Below are 23,260 nucleotides of genomic sequence, written 5' to 3'. Positions count from 1 at the left end.
ACACTTGAATTGTGTGTAAAAGTCATGTATCGACCCATCTTGACGATTGTATAAAAAGAAATTACTGTTGCATTTGAAGATTTAATCACCTTAAATGATAAATATAAATGTACAGAGAACAAATATGTATTTTAATGTTAATGAAATGGAACAACACACTTTCGAAAACAGATAGCACACTTTCTAAATATCATCTGCAAGACAGTTTGTTGAAATAACTCATATAGCTTTTATTCAATCCCTTCAATCTTCTCTGATACAGACTACGTATTCAATAAAACAAATACCTAACTTAGAAATTATGGAATTTTGATCACAAAATATCTCCGATCTCTTGACTCAATATTAATCTGATCTTATAAAACTTAATAATAATGTTTCACAGTCTATTGGAATAATGATGTTTCAGTACATATCGCAATAATGATGTCCCACCGTCAAGCAATCCAAAACAGTATTGTAGAGCCTAGCAATCCGAGATAATGTCTTGTACAACCAGTGATAGGATATAACTGTCTTCCTTAACTGGAACTTAAGCCATGTTACTTCCACTGTTTCTTGATGGAGAAGTTCTTTTCTGAGTCCTTCAACATGATCTGAAAAGAAAAATACATATTATATTGTAATAGCTGGTAGTTTAATGTGGAAAACAGAATCCTAAAAATATGCATGTAAAGTGTTTTATTTTCCCATTGTTTTTCTTTGAAGGTCTATTAGATGCACTATTGCCTGAAAATTCATGTGTATAATTTAATTGTTCCCTTATTACATCACATTCATGCTATAAATGTACTAAGACTCATTCATTTTGGCCAAATTTTCAAATATTAAAGGCATGGATTTTGTTGCAATAAACATGACTTCTATTTTCATACACATATATGGAATGATTCACAGTGGGCGAATAGCCGAAGCCAAAGCATGGCGTGTTTAGGAAATGTTTTTGCATTTCTTGGTAGACTTGAGTGGCCAAATATGAACCATTCTGTGAAAATGTTTCTCTATCATCTGGACTGTTTTAATTTTCAGACATTTTAATGTTTGCACATCGTCATATTGGACCTGGGATTTTTGCGGGTACGATGCCATTTCAATTTCAAGTTTCATTCAAATAGCTATCAAATAGTTTGATTAAATAGAACAGAACAGAACACAGTTTATTTCGTATAAATCAGTTCACACAATAAAGACAAAATTGATATAAGTCAAAGATGACCCTTGATCATTGATAAATTGAATATTCTGCATATATACATGGTGATTGGTTATAAAATGAATGAAAGCCTGCAAAAAAAGAAAGAAAAAAAGAAAAGCTAAAGCATTTGAACAATTGATATAAAAATTAAATAAATACTATTTAAGCTATATTCCCGTTAAGTTGTCTTATGTAGATAATATTATTGGAGTTATATAACATGTCAAGAAATAGCACATTGCTCCTGTGAGTGAGTTTATAAAGTTTGAAGTTGATATCTTCAATGGTTGTAAAGTGGGTAGGAGAAAACATGAAAAATGTTTAATGTTTTAAAATTACAACTGGACATTTCACATACAATATCTAACTTGGAGTTGTAATTTGTTATAATTTTAAAAGCACGTTGTTACTGTGAGCTAGTTCATGAAGTTTGAAGTTGATGTCTCCAATGATTGAAAAGTTTTGAATAAAAAAGCCCATGAATATGTAGGTTTTTTTTTAGAAAGTTACAAATAACTTTTACAATATTTAAGTTGGAGTTAAATAACTATTCAATAAAAATATCATTTTCGCTGTAAGTGTATGAAGTTTAAATTTTATAGCTTCAATGTTTGTAAAGAAAAAGCATGAAAATAAGGACTGACACAGGGACAGACAGACAAACAAACAGGGTGTTTACAAAAGGGCACCAGCAATTTCTTTGAAAGGCAATAATTATCCAACACAATAATGTACATGAACCAGAATAGTAACCAATGAAGACCATACCTTTGCCACTGCGAGTTCAAAGTCCTCCTGAGTAACATGCACTCTGCGCTCACGAAGAGCGTACATCCCGGCTTCTGTACACACGCCCTGTAAATGTACGAAAAACATTAGAATTTTCACCAGACTTCGAATGTTAACTTTATAGAAAACTTTTAGGTTGACAAACATTACAAAGACATTAATATATATATCTCCAATCAGATAGATATTACAAAAATGGATTTTACATCTGAAAGTTGACGCTCACCTTAACTTCAGCACCTGAAGCTCCCGGCATCATTTCTGCGATCTTTCTCAGGTTAATGCCTCGAGTCAGATTCATCTTACGTGAATGGATCTTCAAAATATCCAGTCGGGCCTGAAATGTTAAAGTGTCAACATAAATATAGATTCTTAAATAGTTACAGAGCCAGTTGATCTTATATACTAAAATCATTTAAAAAACAACACATAACAATGTAAGTACAACACACAATATATATGTTCATTATAGATAATTCTATTTGGAGGATTCAGTCTATCCAGCAGTGTCCCATAGAACAGTAGGAATAAAAAAGATACTTGATTGACAAAATAGCAGGAAAGAAGCCAATTTTGTGCCAAAATTAGGAAAATAATGAATTTGTTCATCATTTTATTACAAAGATAATTTACAACGCTTTTCTACTGTACCAAACATTTTAAATGTCTTATACCTATTTTATCAGACCTTAGATAAAATTAAGCCCTGAGTGACAGCTGCAAGTTGTTGGAACGTTATAGCCATCAGGCCATTACATGTTTATAACAATGTTTCAATTTTCTTGCTTTTAAAATTCCATTTCCTTGATACTACATACTTAGGTGCAATTGAGTACCAGGGGGGCAGGCCAAAAGCAGGGCCAAGGTATCTAGACTCATAAATTGATATTGTCAAAGTCATCCCTATCTACATGTACTTCAGGGTACATCTTACTAATTTCAATGCAAATGTTAAGCAGAAAAGAAACTTAGTATAATAGTCTGAAATTAAAAGCTCTCAACCCTGAACTTGATCATCACTGTCATCACTTTTAAGTGAAATAAATATAAGACGCCACCAGATGTTATCCTGAGATGGGTATCTAAGCCAGGATTAACGAGGTACCCCAAAACTCTGTACAATAATACTGACCTCTTCATTCGGTGGTGGGAATTCAATTTTTCTGTCTATTCTTCCCGGTCGTAGCAATGCAGAGTCGAGGATGTCAATTCTGTTTGTTGCCATGATCACCTTTAATAGAATGTTGAAATGTTTCTTTGCATAAAATTACATTTAACTTCAATTAAATAAATAACACTGATCAACACTTAGCCAGTGTTATGTCAGCCTGACAGTTTTTCAAACCATTATTTACTAGTAAAGGGCCATTACTTGTATTGTTATACAAAGTGAAATATCACACAAATCAAAGGATAACCTTTTGCCATGCTGATGAACCATCCTATGAAGTTTCATGTGTGTAGGCTCAATATTTCTCATGCATATGAACCATCCTATGAAGTTTCATGTGTGTAGGCTCAATATTTCTCATGCATATGAACCATCCTATGAAGTTTCATGTGTGTAGGCTCAATATTTCCCATGCAGATGAACCATCCTATGAAGTTTCATGTGTGTAGGCTCAATATTTCTCATGCATATGAACCATCCTATGAAGTTTCATGTGTGTAGGCTCAATATTTTCCATGCAGATGAATTTCTTATGAGGTTTCATGTGTATAGGCGAAATGCTTTTGGAACAACATGCTCCACAAGATTTTTAGACTTTTTTCATTAAGCAAGGGAACAGGACAAAACTTCAATATAAAGCCCCAGATATTTCTATCAGTGGGTATAATGACATACCATAAATCATATTTGAAATGATATTTGTAAATGTGCATTCTTTAAATCTGTCTTAACAGAAAAAACACTCTTAAGAGCTTTGAAACATTTAACATTAAACAGAAGTACCTCAATGTATTACTTGGATTGATTTACCTAAAACCTAAGAAAGGCGCTGCTATAAGATGCAAATGCCCATCTGATTTTTCTCCTCATAAAATTGAATACCAAATTTCGCATGAACATTTTAAAATTCTTTCACGTCTTTTTTAGTTATTGCAACATTTGGTAAAATTCTTTCACAATGAGGATGATGCTGCAAATGACACCAAGGCTATCACAAAACCAAAGAGCTAACAAGTCTATTCTGCTAGGGCTATTCACAAAATAGCTTTTATATAAATCAGTTCCTTAATGTTTTGTTTGAATTGGAATCAATCTGAAGTCTAGGTAAGCCTGGTCTGTCAAATGTCAGTATGAACTTCGTTGCTATTAGTTTGGGAGTTTTATTTCTCCCAATCATACAAGTTCAAGTTTCTCGAGCACTAAATCTACATTATCCTAACATTGTTCTGATAAAATATGAAATAGTTTGCTACCAAAAAATGCCAACATCACAAAAGTGTATGCAAACAGTTCATTTTAATTTAATGTATGCAAACAGTTCATTTTAATTTAATGTATGCAAACAGTTCATTTTAATTTAATGTATGCAAACAGTTCATTTTAATTTAATGTATGCAAACAGTTCATTTTAATTTAAAATTTATTAAAAAATGTGGCCTTAAATATAACACTGACACCAGGTTCGATATCTTGAACTTCTGAGCTTTCACCTCTTGAAGTTTTATCTAAAAAAAGTTTCTGTACTTCCAAACGCTAGTTGGGAAGTTATAGCCCATTATCTGAGTAGAATCAAGACAGTACCTTAATGCTTTGCTTAGAAGAAACTTGATGTTTTGCTTAGCAGTACCTTTATAACTAAGGCTTTGCTTAGCAGTAACTTAATGTTTTGCTTAGCAGACCTTTATAACTAAGGCTTTGCTTAGCAGTAACTTAATGTTTTGCTTAGTAGTACCTTAATTAATGCTTTGCTAAGCAGGACTTGAAACATTTTGCCGTACCTTAATGTTTTGTTTAGGTTCAAATCCATCCAGTTGGTTTAGCAGCTCCAACATTGTTCTCTGCACCTCACTGTCACCTGAAATATAAAGAAGACTTCTTTTTATACAAAATACTTTCATAAAAATATTCTCTGGCTGTGAAAATAACTGGACTGCCGCGGATATAAACTGTAGCCTGTCGGGAGCACCAATCAATTTTATAGTAAAGGTAACCATTACCTTTGACCTACTTAGTGTCATCTTCTGACAATGACAAATGTGCATATACCAAGTTTGAAGGCTCAACAAGTTATTCAAGTAATTGACTTGAAACAAAAGTGTGACGCCAACAACACCATTGATGATGACTCTGGCTCAAGTAATTCCTATGCTTTATAGTGGACACAATAAAGCTAGTAAGATCACAAAATAGGTCTATATCAGTCATCCTCCTTACTTAATGCAAAATAATGGTCCCAGTAAGTAAAACCATTTGTAAGAACTTACAAAATGAACAAGTATATGTATGTATGTATGGTTGCAGCTAAAGAGTTATGGATGGGTGCTGAACCATCCTTTTTTGATAGCACCCTTCTGCCCTTATGGACACCAGCCATTATAGAATTAAATGCCTATTTTGTTCTGATTAAAACTTATATGATTCTAAATTACATATTTAGCAGTTGAAATCTAATATTACTTCAATCAAACTCAATTCCTACAATTTTCCGTCAAATCAATATGTTCTATTCTTCTCAGCCAATTAACTTGTGCCCTTTTCTCCCTGAGAACCCTGTCTTTATTAAAAAAAAAAAGACTAAAAGCCTAGTATGTATGCACTACTGTACAGTGTACACTTCTAGAACATATAGTTTTCTCTGATCTATAGTTCAAGTATGAGCCAGTGCTTGTGTCATTTTCAAGTATGAATTAAAAGGTAACTCACCAAATAACCACTTATAAAAAAATAATCAAACAAACCTCCTGATCCACTCTCCAGCCTGGAAGAACCTATGGAGTCAATTTCATCCATGAAGATAATGGACGGGGCATGCTCCCTGTAATGTTCAATGTCAACTTTGAACAAAATGTCAGCTGAATACACAAACAAATGGTATAGAACCAAAAATAGTTTTGATATATAAGTTCTTGAATATAAATGTATGAGATAAAACGTATGTGTTAACTAGAAAGACTTTTCATACCGTCATCTGAATACCACTTAAAGAAAGCACTTTCTTAAATCTACAAAGGAAACTATTTATACATGTATACACACTGACCTAGCCATCACAAACAGCTCCCTGACCATACGTGAACCCTCTCCAATGAACTTCTGCACCAACTCAGATCCAGATACGCGTATGAATGTGCATTCTGTGTGGTGAGCCACAGCTCGAGCCAGCAGGGTTTTTCCAGTACCTGGGGGTCCATACAACAGCACACCCTGAAAAGGAGATGAAAGTAAAACAATGGGAACTATAGGGACAAGCCCAGTAGCCAGAAATAAAACCAGACAACTGTTAAAAGGTGCAAGGATCAAAGGCCAAACAAGAGACATACACAGTCACATGACATCAAACACATTACACCAATTAAAAAAAAATGCTTTGAGTAAATGTTTGGGTAACTGCCTTGGTATTGTCAGTAAAAATTCCCTGGGGATTGAAACTGGTTTACAAGTTTAAAATATGGTCTACTGAAGATATATAATCAACTAGAGATTGCTTTTTTGAAAAAGCGCATGTCTCCCCCATTGTGTGGTCGTAGGTGAGAAATAATCAATGATGGATCCCAAAATCAATAGGGGCCATCAACTAGTCATGACTAACTGGCATACCAAGTATGAAGTTCCTGGGTGTAAACGTTCTTGAGTTATTGAGCAGAAACCGGTTCTTCACCTCAAGGTCAGTGACCTTGACCTTTGACAAACTGATTGCAAAATCAACTAGACATCATGACCAACCTCACTTCAAAGTTTGGTGAACCTAGATCAAAGCATTCTCCTGATATTGCACGGAAATATTTTTTTACATTAGAGGTCACAGCGACGTTGACCTTTGACCTTGTGACCCCCCAAAATATAGGAGTTTTCTAAACCTCATGATCAACCTCCCTACCAAGTTTGGTGAACCTAGGTCAAACCATTCTCAAGATATTGAGCGGAAATGTTTTTTACATTGGGGGTCGCCGCGACCTTGACCTTTGACCTAGTGACCCCAAAAACAATAGGGATCTTCTACACCTCATGACCAACCTCCCTACCAAGTTTGGTGAACCTAGGTCAAACCGTTCTCAAGATTTTGAGCAGAAATGTTTTTTATATTGGGGGTCGCCGCGACCTTGACCTTTGACCTAGTGACCCCAAAAACAATAGGGATCCTCTACACCTCACGACCAACCTCCCTACCAAGTTTGGTGAACCTAGGTCAAACCATTCTCAAGATATTGAGCGGAAATGTTTTTTACATTGGGGGTCGCCGCGACCTTGACCTTTGACCTAGTGACCCCAAAAACAATAGGGATCCTCTACACCTCACGACCAACCTCCCTACCAAGTTTGGTGAACCTAGGTCAAACCATTCTCAAGATATTGAGCGGAAATGTTTTTTACATTGGGGGTCGCCGCGACCTTGACCTTTGACCTAGTGACCCCAAAAACAATAGGGATCCTCTACACCTCACGACCAACCTCCCTACCAAGTTTGGTGAACCTAGGTCAAACCATTCTCAAGATATTGAGCGGAAATGTTTTTTACATTGGGGGTCGCCGCGACCTTGACCTTTGACCTAGTGACCCCAAAAACAATAGGGATCTTCTACACCTCATGACCAACCTCCCTACCAAGTTTGGTGAACCTAGGTCAAACCATTGTCAAGATATTGAGCGGAAATGTTTTTTACATTGGGGGTCGCCGCGACCTTGACCTTTGACCTAGTGACCCCAAAAACAATAGGGATCTTCTACACCTCATGACCAACCTCCCTACCAAGTTTGGTGAACCTAGGTCAAACCATTGTCAAGATATTGAGCGGAAATGTTTTTTACATTGGGAGTCGCGACCTTGACCTTTGACCTAGTGACCCCAAAAACAATAGGGATCTTCTACACCTCATGACCAACCTCCCTACCAAGTTTGGTGATCCTAGGTCATGCGGTTTTCCAGTTATCGATCGGAAACGAAGTGTGACGTACGGACGGACTGACGGACTGACGGACTACCGGACTGACGGACAGGGCAAAAACAATATGTCTCCCCCAGAGAGGGGGAGACATAATTAAGGAGCCATTCAGGCATCAACCTGTTAATCTTAGTAGATACACACCCTGTAGGGAATATACCAATTTGATCCATTGCTACTTAGGTCAGGCAAACAAATGGTAGAGTCAAACTGTGTACACATAATTATATATATATACATCACATTGTGACAGTACACGTTAATTCTTTCTCCCCTAGCATCATACCACTGTACAGGTTAATTTTAGGTGCTCTAACTTGTTTCTGTATGACTAACATCCACTTACACTTGGTTTCTTCACAAGTGTTTGAAATGATATGAGCTAATATTAATATAACTGGCTTTGGAGTGAGAGAATGTGATCAAAAAAGTCTGTGAATTTAGATAGAATCAAAACAAGAGAGCCATTTGTCGCAAACTACAGTTTTTGCTTATTCAATTGGCAAAACTTTGGAAGGACTGAGGCGACATGGCTGAATATTGAACATGATCATGCATGCAGCAGGTGAAAAAGTAAAATTACACAAATCAGGGTTGTCTCTCAGCTCTAATGAATGGGGGGCTGTAGCCCTTCAAAGAGATTTTTTGCCAGAAAATAAGAATTTTTAATTAATATGAATCTTTGTTTAAATAAATATAAGTGTAAGTGAATTGATGTGGCATAAACACAAACCCATTAAAATAAGTCATGACTCAGACTGCATATTGCATGAAAATAATGCATACATCTATAATAAGCTCCATATTTTTAACGTCGGATATTGATAAAAAGTATTCTTCATAAACAGGCTTACCTAAAGGGACATTTTGACACAAACTTGGGGGAAAATGTTTATATATAATATATATATATATATAATTAAGGCAGAAAATGGGGCAGAATCCTCAGGCATTTTGACCACCAAAATCCAAGGAAAGACAGCACTGCAAATATACTGCATTAAATTAACCATCTCCCCCTCTCACCTTGGGCTGGGCAATGCCAAGAGCTTCAAACAGTTCTGGATGTTTGACAGGCAGTTCTATCACTTCTTTAATCTCCTTGATCTGTTTATCAAGACCGCCAACCATCTCGTAAGTGGAGTCAGGAACTTTCTCCACCATCATCAAGCTGACTAGTGGATCCACCTGTAATAGTAAATACATGTGCACATCATCATGTTACATTCAGAGATTATCCTAACAACCAGGGCTTCTAAATACCGGCAATTTGCCGGTCTGAACCCGATTTGACCAAGCCAATTCCTACAGTTTTTACTGACTTAGTCTTTGGGACTGAAATTATAAAAAAAAATCTCATTTTTTTATAACTTCAGTCCCAAAAGACTAAGTAAGTAAAAACTGTAGGAATTGTAATAAACATTCTTGGATCATTCACACATTCAAAATTACCCCCAATAAAAGTGTCCTAGTTACCATCAGACCAATGCGACCAGCTGCTTTTTCCGCTATGCTGAACACTCCATACTGTATCTGTTAATTTAGCAGATGCTTGCAATCGGTCCAATCACGTGTAGTGGTAGGTCGCAGAAGACACAATTAACTAAATTAGGAACTTGCAGCTATCCAGATTAGGTGTTAATTGTTAATCCCCATAAGCATTAAAATTGCGAATTAATTAACCTAGTCCTATAGGATATCAACAGCGACACGCTTGATTAACTACAGAGTCTGACAGCTGAGTGCGCTGCTTAAGTCATTTTAACACACTGTAATGAAAAATTCGCTGCGATATCAAACTTAAATGTGGAAGCCCCGATAATAAATCTAGATATACATGATTATTCAAGATTATCAGTTGAATGTTGACCCATTGTAGTAGCCTTAAGCAAATAAATCATAATACTGTTTCACCTTTTGTCGTCTGACCGCTTCCCGTCGGCCACAGTTAATTACGTTTGCAGCGTTTCTTGTTAGAAACACTGCAGAACTTGATCAGAATCTCATATGAAGTTACGTTTGTACTAATTACTCTTGAGACAGCTCTCTTACAAAGTGTCACATCGCGAATAATATTGACAGAATGTACATCGAGAAAATGTGTGACAATTCTATATAATCAGACTTTTTTAAACAGGCCTTTTCCCTTTGGAGGGGTGGGGATTTTTTTTTTTTGGGGGGGGGGGGGGGGGGGGGGTTGTCGCCGGGTCTGGACAAATTGAGGTTTCGAACTTTTAGAGGCCCTGCTAACAACGTATGCAGAGTTGCGTTGAGACAGAATAAACTTTGAAATCAGAGTAAACTTTGTTTTTTTAGTTTTGAATACACTGGATATATTAAACTTGTTGAATAATTTCATGTATGCAATACAAATTCGAGATTAAGTTCAAATTGACCTACTTCTACAAATTCCATTTAACAAACAGTTATTGTATCCTATGGTCAGACCATTAGCTTATATACATGTACTACCATAACATTTTGTAATTTTTATCTTTATTTTTGTCAATTATTTTCAGATTTTTTACAATGGCAAATCAGCAAGTTTGTCTTCACAAAGAAATAGGGAAATTGGATATACAATTTGATAAATGATTTAAACACTCAGAATGAAATCATTTTGAATTATAAAAAAATAAAAACCTACATTTTCAGCCAATGAAATTGTAGAAAGCACTAAATTTATCATTAAACATTTCAACTTTCGCTGGTGTTTAGAGGTCACCCTGTTGCAGCTCATCCAATACACAATTTTGCATTGAAAATGTGTCAGCTTAAGAGGTATAATTTTAAGTCAGTTAGATGTCCTAAAGTAAACTCTTTATGATTAAGAAGAGCTTGTTCGCTATGCTCACATCATCCATTCTTAATCATTAAGACTTTACTTTATGTACTCTAAAAATTACATAAACTGTATTTTTTACCTTGTTAGGCAATATTTTATGTAGGGTGTAGCTATCATTCCTCAGGGCCACTCTGCAGTTGGGTGTCACATCGTTGATATCAATATTCTTGTCAATGTCCACTACAAACTTGCCTTCAGGGTGGACCTGGAAAGAAAGATAATGGAAAAAATGTTATAATGATTAACATACATTTTTATTCCAAGAATCAAACATTGTTCAGTTGTCAGCCTACAATTTATCAAATGAGTCAATTAAAACCAATGGTTAATCACTGAAAACTTAAAAGATGACTAATATCCTTTATAAAATTAATCAATAGATATTCTAGTAGAGAAAGTGTAAATTGTCAGTGCAATATGGCTGCCAAACAATGATAACCGTGTCAATCAAAAAACCAAAATAGTGCTAAATGAAGTTCTAGAGTTCACAGACATAAATAAATCATATAACAGATAGTTTTAATCTAAAAATGGATTAGTTCCATACACGTATAGAAATTTTAATGAAATCCAGATCACTATACAGTGGTCAGACTTAGCACAAGCCGGCAAGCCCTGTACCACTTACTTTCCAGGCTTTCTCAAAATTTCAAGTAGCAGGGCTTGGTGAATTTGTTGATGTTAACTTAAAGTGCACTACTATAAGGATTCTGACTTGTACATCCCAGTCTTATTTCAAGTCTGTATATGTAAGTACATATCTACATAGAGTCAGGATGATAAAATAATCATGACACTTTCCACTTTTCACCCCTACATTTGGGTCAGTTCTACACTTAATTTTTTTTAAGGATGGGTTAATTTTCTATTATGACTTGTGTTTCTTTATCTGATGTCACAATTGCTTTGGCTCCAGCCCCTCAACCTGATATGTGTCAGTTCTTAGAACTTGTACAAACCAACCTTAACGAGGACTTTCTTCTTATCCATGGGTTTCACCACCTCCCCCACATACGACCCCTGCTCTTGTAGTAGCTGCAACTCCTCCCGCAACATTCGCACTGAAAATAAAGACGAGCATTAAACTATAGTCAACTGTGATTTTTGGGGGTTAATTCAACAGATTTGAAAATAAATAAATAATGTTCATTGCAGATATTAATGTAGTTGATTGAGGGCCACACATTTATTTAACAAGCAACATTTTTGCAAATTAGCACAAGCTATTTAATTGGTAAATAAATTCCAGGCTTGCTCAAATTCTGAAATTCATAAAGCAGGGTTTAATTTTTTAAAATATGCAAGACAATAATGTAAGAATTTGGGCTTATTCTTCCGAAGACATATTTTGATGACTGAAGCAATGGAAGACCAACCTTTAGCATTTAGCTCATTTCTCTGTGCTTCCAATCGACGCAGATTTTGTGTTTTATCAGTGACAACCAGCTGCAAGAGATTAAAAAAAAATTTCTACTGTCTACTATATAAGACAAATATCAGAACAATACTCTTACTTTAAAACTTTACTGAAGAAAATATATCCTTGATGATCATCTATCTTAGTTTGAAACAAACATGGCACTTAGTGGATAGAGGAGCTTGAGGCAAATTTTCTCCAAAATTGCATAAGATGCACTTTACTTATGATAACTTAAGAAGGCAAATAAATGCCCAACTAAAATAGTAACATAAAAGAAAATCATTTCTATACAAACATTTATACATCAATCCCAATCATCTGTGCATGCATTAAAAAAATATGGACAATCAGAAAACCTTTTTTCAGCTTACAGTCACACTGACCTTGACCTTTGACCCACTGACCTCAAAATCAATAGGGTTCATCTGCTGGTCATGACCAATAAGCCTACCTAGTATGAGGTCCCTGGGTCAAAGCGTTCTCAAGTTATTGATCGGAAACCGTTTTTCATGTTAAGGTCACACTGACCTTGACCTTTGACCCACTGACCTCAAAATCAATAGGGTTCATCTGCTGGTCATGACCAATACACCTACCAAGTATGAGGTCCCTGGGTCAAAGCGTTCTCAAGTTATTGATCGGAAACCGTTTTTCATGTAAAGGTCACACTGACCTTGACCTTTGACCCACTGACCTCAAAATCAATAGGGTTCATCTGCTGGTCATGACCAATAAGCCTACCTAGTATGAGGTCCCTGGGTCAAAGCGTTCTCAAGTTATTGATCGGAAACCGTTTTTCATGTTAAGGTCACACTGACCTTGACCTTTGACCCACTGACCTCAAAATCAATAGGGTTCATCTGCTGGTCATGACCAATACACCTACCAAGTATGAGGTCCCTGGGTCAAAGCGTTCTCAAGTTATTGATCGGAAACCGTTTTTTCATGTAAAGGTCACACTGACCTTGACCTTTGACCCACTGACCTCAAAATCAATAGGGTTCATCTGCTGGTGATGACCAATACACATACCAAGTATGAGGTCCCTCGGTCAAAGCGTTCTCAAGTTATTGATCGGAAACCATTTGGTATTCCGACCGACCGACAGACAGACAGACAGACAGACAGACAGACAGACAGACAGACAGACAGACAGACCGACCGACCGACATGTGCAAAACAATATACCCCACTTTTTTCAAAAAGGGGGCATAAAAAACTAATTAATATTTTAAGCAAATTAATATTCCTACAGGCAGTTGTGTCATAATTACTTAATAAAAGAAAATTGGTGCATGAAATACCACAGTGAAACAGGTTTTTATATATTTTTATGTTGTTTTTGCTTACCTGAAGAGCCTCGATTTTGCTGCAATAGTACTGTTTGATCCCCTCATGATTAGCAGGGGGACCGTCATCCACTTCCATCTTCTGAAGAAAATAATGAAAATGAAGCAGTTGTTTTGATTAAAGATATTTTAATAATTGAATAATGATGTTTACCAGCCATTTTTGAGACATTTTGAGAACAAGCAACTTTTCTGGGGAATTATGATTGCCAAAATCCTTCAAATCAGAATGTAATTTGTTCAGAAAATTTTCATACATGTGTGGTTTTAAAAAAGCTGTCATTAAAAGTAAGTTATATTTTAGGTATCTGAGAGCTTTTTATTAAATGTACATGATATCAACCAGTCAATGTAAATGTCCGCTGGACAGTCGGACATGTCCGGTATAAATTTCCATTTTGACCGACAAAACTTCTGTTTTGGACGGTCACAATATCCGGTGAAAAATTACAGTCAGCACTGTCTATTTGATTGTTTACAATAAATGTTCAGTATTATTTTTAACTACATTATGATCATTCAGAGTGTTAGCATGTTATCCGCGTATCACTTTTTTTAAACCCCTTTTTAACATTTTTGTAAAAGCCGAAAATACATGTTACATGTAGATACTGATTTAAACTTGTACTCTAATACTCACTGATTTGATAGATCTGGAATTTTACGGAAAACTTCATTAATTATATAGTATTTGGTATGTATTTTTTTGGCAATCATGTTAATTTAAATATGAATATACTGTGCTAACTGTAACACTCTTTTCGCACTGTTTAACATTGTCAATAACAAGAACATTACTATTGTTTTTGCGTCTGATGTTGACTTGTAGTATGTTTTGGTATATTTTATAACCATAATGCATCTTCAATTTAAAGATGAATAAAAAAGAGTTAGATCTAGTCTCTCCAAGGTTGGAAAACCCCCAGGAGGACTGATAATATGAGCTTTTTGAGAGGCAAAGGAGGAAACAAATGATGACTTAAAGATCCCAAATATTGATTTTTTTGTATTGATGTTAAGCTTCCTTTTTTAATTTACAACAGTAAGACACATCTAGCCAAGAAAATCTAAATATGTTATGAAGGGAAATTACAAATCTTATTTAAATATGAGGCTTAAAATCAAGATTTAGGGTCATGTTACTGAATACTGTTTGAAACATTGCCACAGGTAAAAATTTGTTGTGACAGGTTAACTTTTAGTGTTTACCTGTCACAATGTCTCGTGACAATTCGCGTTTTTCTGATCTAGAACCATTCCCTATTTCCTTGGTGATAACCAGTACAATTCACTGAAGAAGTTTGCAATGGGGATCCTTTGATCAAAGAGTCTGATACGCCAATCATTATGCACTTACGCAACTGCCATTGAGAATGTGTCAGAATATTTTATAGAATGCCTGTAAGACTGCATTTCTACACTCAGCATCAGCTTGGATTTAAAATAGTTTCAAGGTTCAATATGGAACAAGTTCTGTAATTCAACTATTCAATATCCTTGAACAGGTCAACGGCTTGTTTGTGAATTGTAATTCTCTCTATTGTATTACTTTTATGACAAAAAATGGTACAGTTATCAAGATATTGGATGACATTGATCACTCCTCATGCCACAATTATAGTCCAAATAATTGTACGTTGACGGATTTTTTTTACGATTTTTGATATATGGCAAATCTTTCACATACAAATTGTTTTGTACTATAAGTGGGTAGTTATTCCGATCGGGATTCCGGCTTAAACCATATTGCGTCTATAAAATATCATAACAAGAGGCCCAAAAGGGCCTACGCTCTACTGGCATGGCTTTTGTGGTCATATCAATCCAGAGCATGTATGTATGGGTAAAAGGCAACAGACAAATAGTTTATGTTTTGTGTTTGGGTTACCTGAAAATGTAGCACGTTCAACATCTGAGCCCAGAAAGTTTTGTAAGCAGATTAGTTGCATGAACTATTTAAATATGTGCCAAGTAAAAGTCATCTGACAAAAAAAAAATGCTTTCAAAACTGTACTCATAGTAAAAATTTCTGTAGTTTTAAAAGTTAAAAAAGATGGTCAAAAGGTCAAAGTCAAGGGCATCTTAGGACAACATTGATCACAATCAATTGTGCTGAGATGGATGCACAAACACACAAAAAGATTTTCAAACCTTTCCAGATTTATGTTTACCAAACTTGTGAACCCTGGGCTTTCATGGCCCATAATCTAGGCATTTATGGGCGGATCTGGCTGGTTTTCGAAAGGAACCGAGCTCTAATGGATATCTAGATACTGTACAAGTTTCATCGCGATACAATCAAAACTGAAGACTGTATCGTGTTCACAAGCAATTGTTTACAGACGCACGAAAGCACGACTGCACAGATGCACATACTACGTACACATTACCATCGCATAAGCTCTTCTGGCCTTTGGCCAGTAGAGCTAAAAACAAGAAATATTACCAGATAATGTTATTTCATATTAGTTCCGTACACAGAAGATAAATATCCAACCAATAATTAGGAGTATGATGGATTTTTCTTCATTTCATTCTGTCAAAACATAACGATATATACATGAATGGCACCTGTAAGGCTACAGTTCACAGTTTTACAACAATCAGAACACTTTGGCCATGGCCGAGTTGTTACGCTTATATTTACGAGGTCTATCACGAAGCTTGTCGGAGGCGGCCTAGTTATTATGATTGGGTCGAGTTGTTCAGCTTGGCATAATTGTTGTCTGTGTCAGTCAATTTTCGTTTTATTGGAAAGGAAACTCATGTCTTTTAATGCATTTAATACTTGTTTTGTGCACAATAGCTTTGCAATTTCATGTTAAAATATGAACATAAACCTTCAAACATAAAGTACTTCACTTGATACAATTTCAATATTTTTCAAACCAACCCGGTTTTTGCACAAACCCATTTAGATGTAAGGGATTGGAAGAATCCTGAATAACACATCTATTATTTTAGATTAGCCACAATTATAGCAATCAGGGAAACACTGCATGCAACAATCATAGGAATTCTACAAAAACTCTTATCTGTCTTGACATTTTTATGTTTTCCTGTACTAGCACATTTAGGCTTGAGACGACACTTTATGCACTTGTTACTCAACTTACTGATGGAAAATCTTTTGAAAACAACTAGTGAACGTGATTGAACCGGCTGAGGCAAAGTTAAAAAGTGACTATATTAGACATTTATAGCTTTCATAACTTGATAAGGTTGTGAAAAGTAGCAAAAATTGTTAAGATCACCTGAGATAAAAAAAAGGAAAGAACGAAATGTCGACAATCCGCCAATCTTGTATGAATGCATGTCAAACCCAGTTTTCTTTTCAAACATTCACATTCATCAATCAGCTTCAGCAACTCAGCAAAACAAATAATAAATAACCTCACTATCACTAAGTAAAGTATCCATTATGTTTATTTTGGTTATGTCATTATTATTAGTGATGAAGTTTTCTAAGGACTGTACTGCCGAAGAAAGAACCGGTTAAACTGTCACAGTTTTTCACAGGAAATACAGCAATTTCAAAACTTCAATAAACACAAATATCACAATAGACAATATTTTAATCAAGGAATAATTTTAATAAAATAGTCGGTTTCTGAAACAAACTACAATGGTACAAATAAGACAAAATAAATCGAACCTGATTTGCCATTTTCCTGATTCATGCGGTACCGGAAATGCGTTAAACGATACGGATCGAGAATGTAAAAACGGCTCTAACGAATCGGTAAGTTTCCTATTTCTAACGCATTGACCTCTTCGAAAACGGAGATAATAAGTATCTTCCATGGCCGAGAGTGCAAGAGAGATTCATCTCAACCCGAGCATAGCCCGGTGTGGGGCTGGTATGAAATGCATACTACATAGAAATAGAGTAACGCATACAACATAGGCGAAGAAGGTTTAATTTTTTACTTTGTATACAACATACAGTAGATTAAGAAGAAAAATATTCACATTGAAATTTTATTGTTTAAATTACATATATGTCCACTAAGACCTATCGGAAGAGTACCAGACTGAACAATCCTGTATTGATGGATACATAAAATGTGATCCAACTGGTAGGGTCATTTATGATCTGCTTTAAAATACAGATATTTAAAACTTCTTTAATCCTTTTAAAAAGAGCTGATTTCTTATAAAAAATGTTTAAATCACCGAGGATGTACCATTATGTGTCAGATCTAACCATAGATAAAACAATTAATCCCGACATATCAGCCCAAACAGCTTCAAGATTGTCCTTTCCAGTCTATCGGTGAACGCCAGATCTTTATGAACGTATAAGCATACCCCGCCACCTCTTCTGTTCCGATCTTTTCTGGTAACATTGTATCTTTGAATATGCATTTCCGAGTCCATAACTGAATTGTCCAGCCAGGTCTCTGAAAACTTTACGTCTGCAAATCTATACTTCCGACTAAAGTTTGTCCGGTTAGCGCAGTGGTTAGTGCACTCGCTTCTCGCGACCCAGGTTCGATTCCCGGCTTGGGCGCATGTGAGTTTGGTTTGTGGTCACCAAGCCGGACATGTGGGTTTGTTCCGGGTTCTCCGGTTTCCCCCACAACACAAGACCACACTCTCGCGTAAAATCGTGCCAACGAGAGTGATTAATATAATGTTGTAATAACTTGTTTCACAATCGTTGTAAAATAAATATGTTTAAATTAAACTATACTGCTGACTAATCACTTCTGGCAACTTATGTTGAAATGAATAAAATGAAGTCCTTTAAGTTCAAATCAGTTAAAATTACGACACGATACTGTAAAACCCCATCGATTGTCAATCTGGCTGAATTATACCAGGAAGAACATTGTTTAAGGTATCACAAAGATAAAAAGGTAATATTTTAAAAGTACATATCCGACAAGTGACATAGAAAGATTGGATGTACATACGTTTGAGTTAGTAGTTAGTATCACCAAAGGATCTAATATGTGTCCCGGTTTCACAAATATCACAGTTGACAGCTTTACTACTATACGGGCAGTTACATCTTCTCCACATACTGAACAAGGAAATTTAGGTTGTCTCCCTTTCTTCGTATTTGACAATCAGCATCCGTCGGTTTCTAATAACAGGACAGAAATTTGTGCTGAATGTTTCAGAGCATTGTTACTTGGTTTTCACGGAAGGCCGTCTTAATGACCACGCCATTTCACAAATATTAAGATATATATTCTTTCCATATTCACACCATGCATTCGAAAGTACCAACGACGTGTGCGTTTATCAGGCATGGTACTTTTTTGCTTTTACCGAGGCATTCTACTAAATTTGCGATGAAACGGTGTACCCATCCAAATCATGTTACTTTATGTCATCTAATGCACCAGTCAATTGTAACCACGCCCCCAGGTCCGGGGAATAGCGGGGACTTTGACTTTTGGTCCAGCCACACCTGGTAAAAATCCCCGCCCTGCGGTGACGAACTGCTGGTAAAATCACCACCAAATGCCCCCGTACCCCAGGGACCCTAGGTAAGGCCCATCCCCCGCTATTTTTGGCGCGAAGACAAAACCGCTACATTCACTCGGCACTGCGGTGCCACTTCAAAACACTGCCCATTTTCCCGGCTATCCCCGGTATCGCCCCGGACCTGGGGGCGTGGTAACAATTGACTGGTGCATAACTATTACGTATACCTACGAAATCAGTCTTTGGCTCAGTGTTCTCCTATATGAAACATTATAGCTACCACAGAAGGAAGACACATCCCAGACGCACGGTCGAGGAATTATTGAATATGACAAGTAATACAATATTTAATTACGTCATGGGGTATCTACAAAACGAGCCAATTTAGAGTTAGCATTTTTGCTTTCTAGACCCTTCCTTTATGACCCATTAATTATGATTCTCGGAGCGCACACTTACTTCCCTCTAAACACTCACTTCCGCATAAGATGTTTTGCAATTATCCAATGAAATCCAAAACTTTCGCAAATGTAGCAATTTTTGGATATATTTTGAAATATTTGTATTTGTTTAGAAGACGTACGTCTTGATAAGCTAGTATTTATAAACCTCACTGGTTTGATCAAATCGCTCGACAACTAACATATTACAGACACACAAGGGTAGTTGCAATTTCTTATGAATTTTAATACATTGTTATGCTTAACTCATTTGACTTTATTAATTAAAAAGGCAAAACAACATATGAGTTGCGTACAGATAAAAGTCTTCATCGAGTTTATCAAAATATAATGTATAATGTCGTAATTTTAACCCAATTGAATTATTTGGATTGATTTGAAGCCTTGACCACAACGAGGTGTGTTTGTATGTTGAATGAATGTAAAGCTTGATAAACATATTATGTTTAAGTACAAAAGACGATCGAGACTACAGGCACAAGCCCAGTAGCCAGATATTTAACGAAGACTATACAGAGAACAATGTCTGAGTTATTTATTTGATGTATTAATTATATGATTTCATACGGGCCGTGCCATTTGGTCTTGGACAGTTGACATCGAGCAAATACAGCCGCCCTCGACTTATTTACAAAGTCGCTATATCATTTTTCTATAAAATAACATTATATTGCTGTCACCATCATGTCAGCCAACCAAGCGATACAAATTGACATGGTTTCAGCAATTTGAATATCGTGCAGCAAAGGCAATAATTGGAAAAATAAAGAGGTTATTTTTGTAAATCAGATTATATACCATGAAACAGTTAATTACTATTATGACTTTCAAATGTTGGTAACCATTTGATGCTGTATGGGGATTTGGTTTAAGACTCAATCTTTTGTGTTTATCCTACTAACCATTCTGTTTATCACTGGGAAATTAAGATGCTTTATTAATACGACCCCAGTGCATTATGGACGTCTTTTATATATTTGTATTAAACCACTCCCAAAATGTACGGCACGACTCATATTCACTTAAGTCTTGAGTCTATTAAATAAATGAATTTGGGCCCAGCTTCACTTGCCCACTTCATAGATACAGCTCTTATGTTTGAACCCATACTCATTGATAAAAGTTTTACGATTTGTTTTAGACGTGCCATTTGGGTCAATAATACAGATGAATTATTAGTCGACTAAAACAGATATGACCGACAACTGTGAGCTTGGCTATTGACCAACAATTATAAGCTTGTCTATTGACCAACAAATGTGACCTTGGCTATGGACACAAAAACATGACCTACGCTATATACCCACAACCGTGACCTAGGTTATAGACCAACAACTGTGAGCTAGCCTATAGACCAAGAACTGTGAGGTAGGCTATAGACCAACAACTGTGAGCTTGCCTATAGACCAACAACTGTGAGCTTGGCTATAGACCAACAACTGTGAGCTTGGCTATAGACCAACAACTGTGAGGTAGGCTATAGACTAAGAAATTATAGACCAACAAATGTGAGCTAGGCTATAGACCAACAACTGTGAGGTAAGATATAATACCAACAACTGTGAGCAAGGCTATTGACCAACACTGTGAGCTAGGCTATAAACCAACAACTGTGACTTCGGATATAGACCAACAACTGTGAGGTAGGCTATAGACCAACAACTGTGACCTCGGATATAGACCAACAACTGTTAGCTAGGCTTAAGACAAACAACTGAGATCTAATCTATAGATCAACAACTGTGAGCTAGCATAAAGACCAACAACTGTGAGCTAGGCTATAGACCAACAACTCTGAGCTAGTATATAGACAAACAACTGTGACCTAGGATAGAGATCAACAACTGTGAGCTAGGATATAGACCAACAACTGTGAGCTTGGCTATAGACCAACAACTGTGAGTTTGGCTATAGACCAACAACTGTGAGCTTGGCTATAGACCAACAACTGTGAGGTAGGCTATAGACTAACAAATTATAGACTAACAAATGTGAGCTAGGCTATAGACCAGCAACTGTGAGGTAAGATATAATACCAACAACTGTGAGCAAGGCTATTGACCAACACTGTGAGCTAGGCTATAAACCAACAACTGTGACTTCGGATATAGACCAACAACTGTTAGCTAGGCTTAAGACAAACAACTGAGATCTAATCTATAGATCAACAACTGTGAGCTAGCATAAAGACCAACAACTGTGAGCTAGGCTATAGACCAACAACTGTGACCTCGGATATAGACCAACAACTGTTAGCTAGGCTTAAGACAAACAACTGAGATCTAATCTATAGATCAACAACTGTGAGCTAGCATAAAGACCAACAACTGTGAGCTAGGCTATAGACTTACAACTCTGAGCTAGTATATAGACAAACAACTGTGACCTAGGATAGAGACCAACAACTGTGAGTTAGGATATAGACCAACAACTGTGAGCTAGGCTAAAGACCAACAACTCTGAACTCGGTATAGACCAACAACTGTGACCTGGGATATGGACCAACAAATGTGGGCTAGCCTATATACCAACAACTGTGTGCTAGGCTATAGACCAACAACTGTGAGCTAGGCTATAGACCAACAACTGTGAGCTAGGCTATAGACCAACAACTGTGAGCTAGGCTATAGACCAACAACTGTGAGCTGGGATATAGACCAACAACTGTGAGCTTGCCAATATACCAACAACTATGAGCTAGGCTATAGACCAACAACTGTGAGCTAGGCTATAGACCAACAACTGTGGACTCGGATATAGACCAAATCTCTGAGATAGATTAAAGACCAACAACCGTGACCTCAGATATAGACAAACAACTGTGAGCTGGGCTATAGACCAACAACCGTGGGCTAGGCTATATACCAACAACTGTGAGCAAGGATATAGACAAAAAACTCTGAGCTAGGCTATATAACAACAACCGTGACAGAGGCTATATACCAACAACTGTGATCTAGGCTATAGACCAGCAACTGTGAGCAAGTCTATAATTCAACAACTGTGAGCTAGGCTTTAGATCAACAACTGTGATCTAGTCTATAGATCAACAACTGTGAGGTAGGCTATATAACCGTGACAGAGGCTATATACCAACAACTGTGATCTAGGCTATAGACCAGCAACTGTGAGCTAGCCTAAAGACCAACAACTGTGAGCTAGGCCATAGATTAATAGCTGTGATCTAGTCTATAGATCAACAACTGTGAGGTAGGCTATAGACCAACAACTGTGAGCTAGGCCATAGATTAATAACTGTGATCTAGTCTATAGATCAACAACTGTGAGGTAGGCTATAGACCAACAACTGTGAGCTAGGCTATAGATCAGCAACTGTGAGCTAGGCTATAGACCAACAACCGTGGGCTAGGCTATAAATCAACAACTGTGAGCTAGGCTATAGACCAACAACTGTGAGCTAGGTCTATGCTTGGCTATAGACCAACAACTGTGAGATGGGATATTGACCAATAACTGTGAGATGGGCTATAAACCAACAACTGTGATCTTGTCTATAGATCAACAACTGTGAGCTAGGCTATAGATCAAGAACTGTGAGCTGGTCTATAGACCAGCAACTGTGAGCTAGGCCATAGATTAACAACTGTGATCTAGTCTATAGATCAACAACTATGAGCTAGCCTAAAGACC

The 23,260-nt window shown here is 36.5% G+C and overlaps 1 protein-coding gene across 2 annotated transcripts; it reads right to left on the bottom strand.

Annotated features, from left to right (window-relative positions):
• Positions 1-67: 67 nt before the first annotated feature.
• LOC128234601 (26S proteasome regulatory subunit 8) lies at positions 68-17,427 on the bottom strand. Of its 2 annotated transcripts, none has more exons than XM_052948918.1 (13): positions 17,365-17,427; positions 13,711-13,791; positions 12,317-12,386; positions 11,904-12,001; positions 11,020-11,145; positions 9,122-9,283; positions 6,196-6,359; positions 5,894-5,970; positions 4,934-5,010; positions 3,117-3,215; positions 2,211-2,321; positions 1,964-2,050; positions 68-596 (listed from the first exon to the last, which is right to left on the bottom strand). In XM_052948918.1, exons 1-13 carry the CDS (start codon positions 17,374-17,376, stop codon positions 543-545), a joined length of 1,218 nt encoding a protein of 405 aa, XP_052804878.1. In that variant the 5' UTR covers positions 17,377-17,427; the 3' UTR covers positions 68-542. The 2 variants fall into 2 exon arrangements, with proteins under 2 accessions (XP_052804878.1, XP_052804888.1); XM_052948928.1 differs by having other exon boundaries at positions 13,711-13,788; positions 17,365-17,406.
• Positions 17,428-23,260: the final 5,833 nt, after the last annotated feature.

Source organism: Mya arenaria, chromosome 1, assembly GCF_026914265.1.
Source record: "Mya arenaria isolate MELC-2E11 chromosome 1, ASM2691426v1".
Taxonomy (NCBI): Eukaryota; Metazoa; Mollusca; class Bivalvia; order Myida; family Myidae; genus Mya; species Mya arenaria.
This window is presented reverse-complemented; position numbering and strand designations above follow the sequence as displayed.

Excerpts from the sequence above, each read along its gene's own strand:
- LOC128234601 (XM_052948918.1), bottom strand. Across the intron at positions 9,284-11,019 it reads ATAAAATATTGCCTAACAAG|GTGGATCCACTAGTCAGCTT; the intron begins GTAAAAAATACA and ends TTACTATTACAG. Across the intron at positions 5,011-5,893 it reads GCTGGAGAGTGGATCAGGAG|GTGACAGTGAGGTGCAGAGA; the intron begins GTTTGTTTGATT and ends TTTATATTTCAG.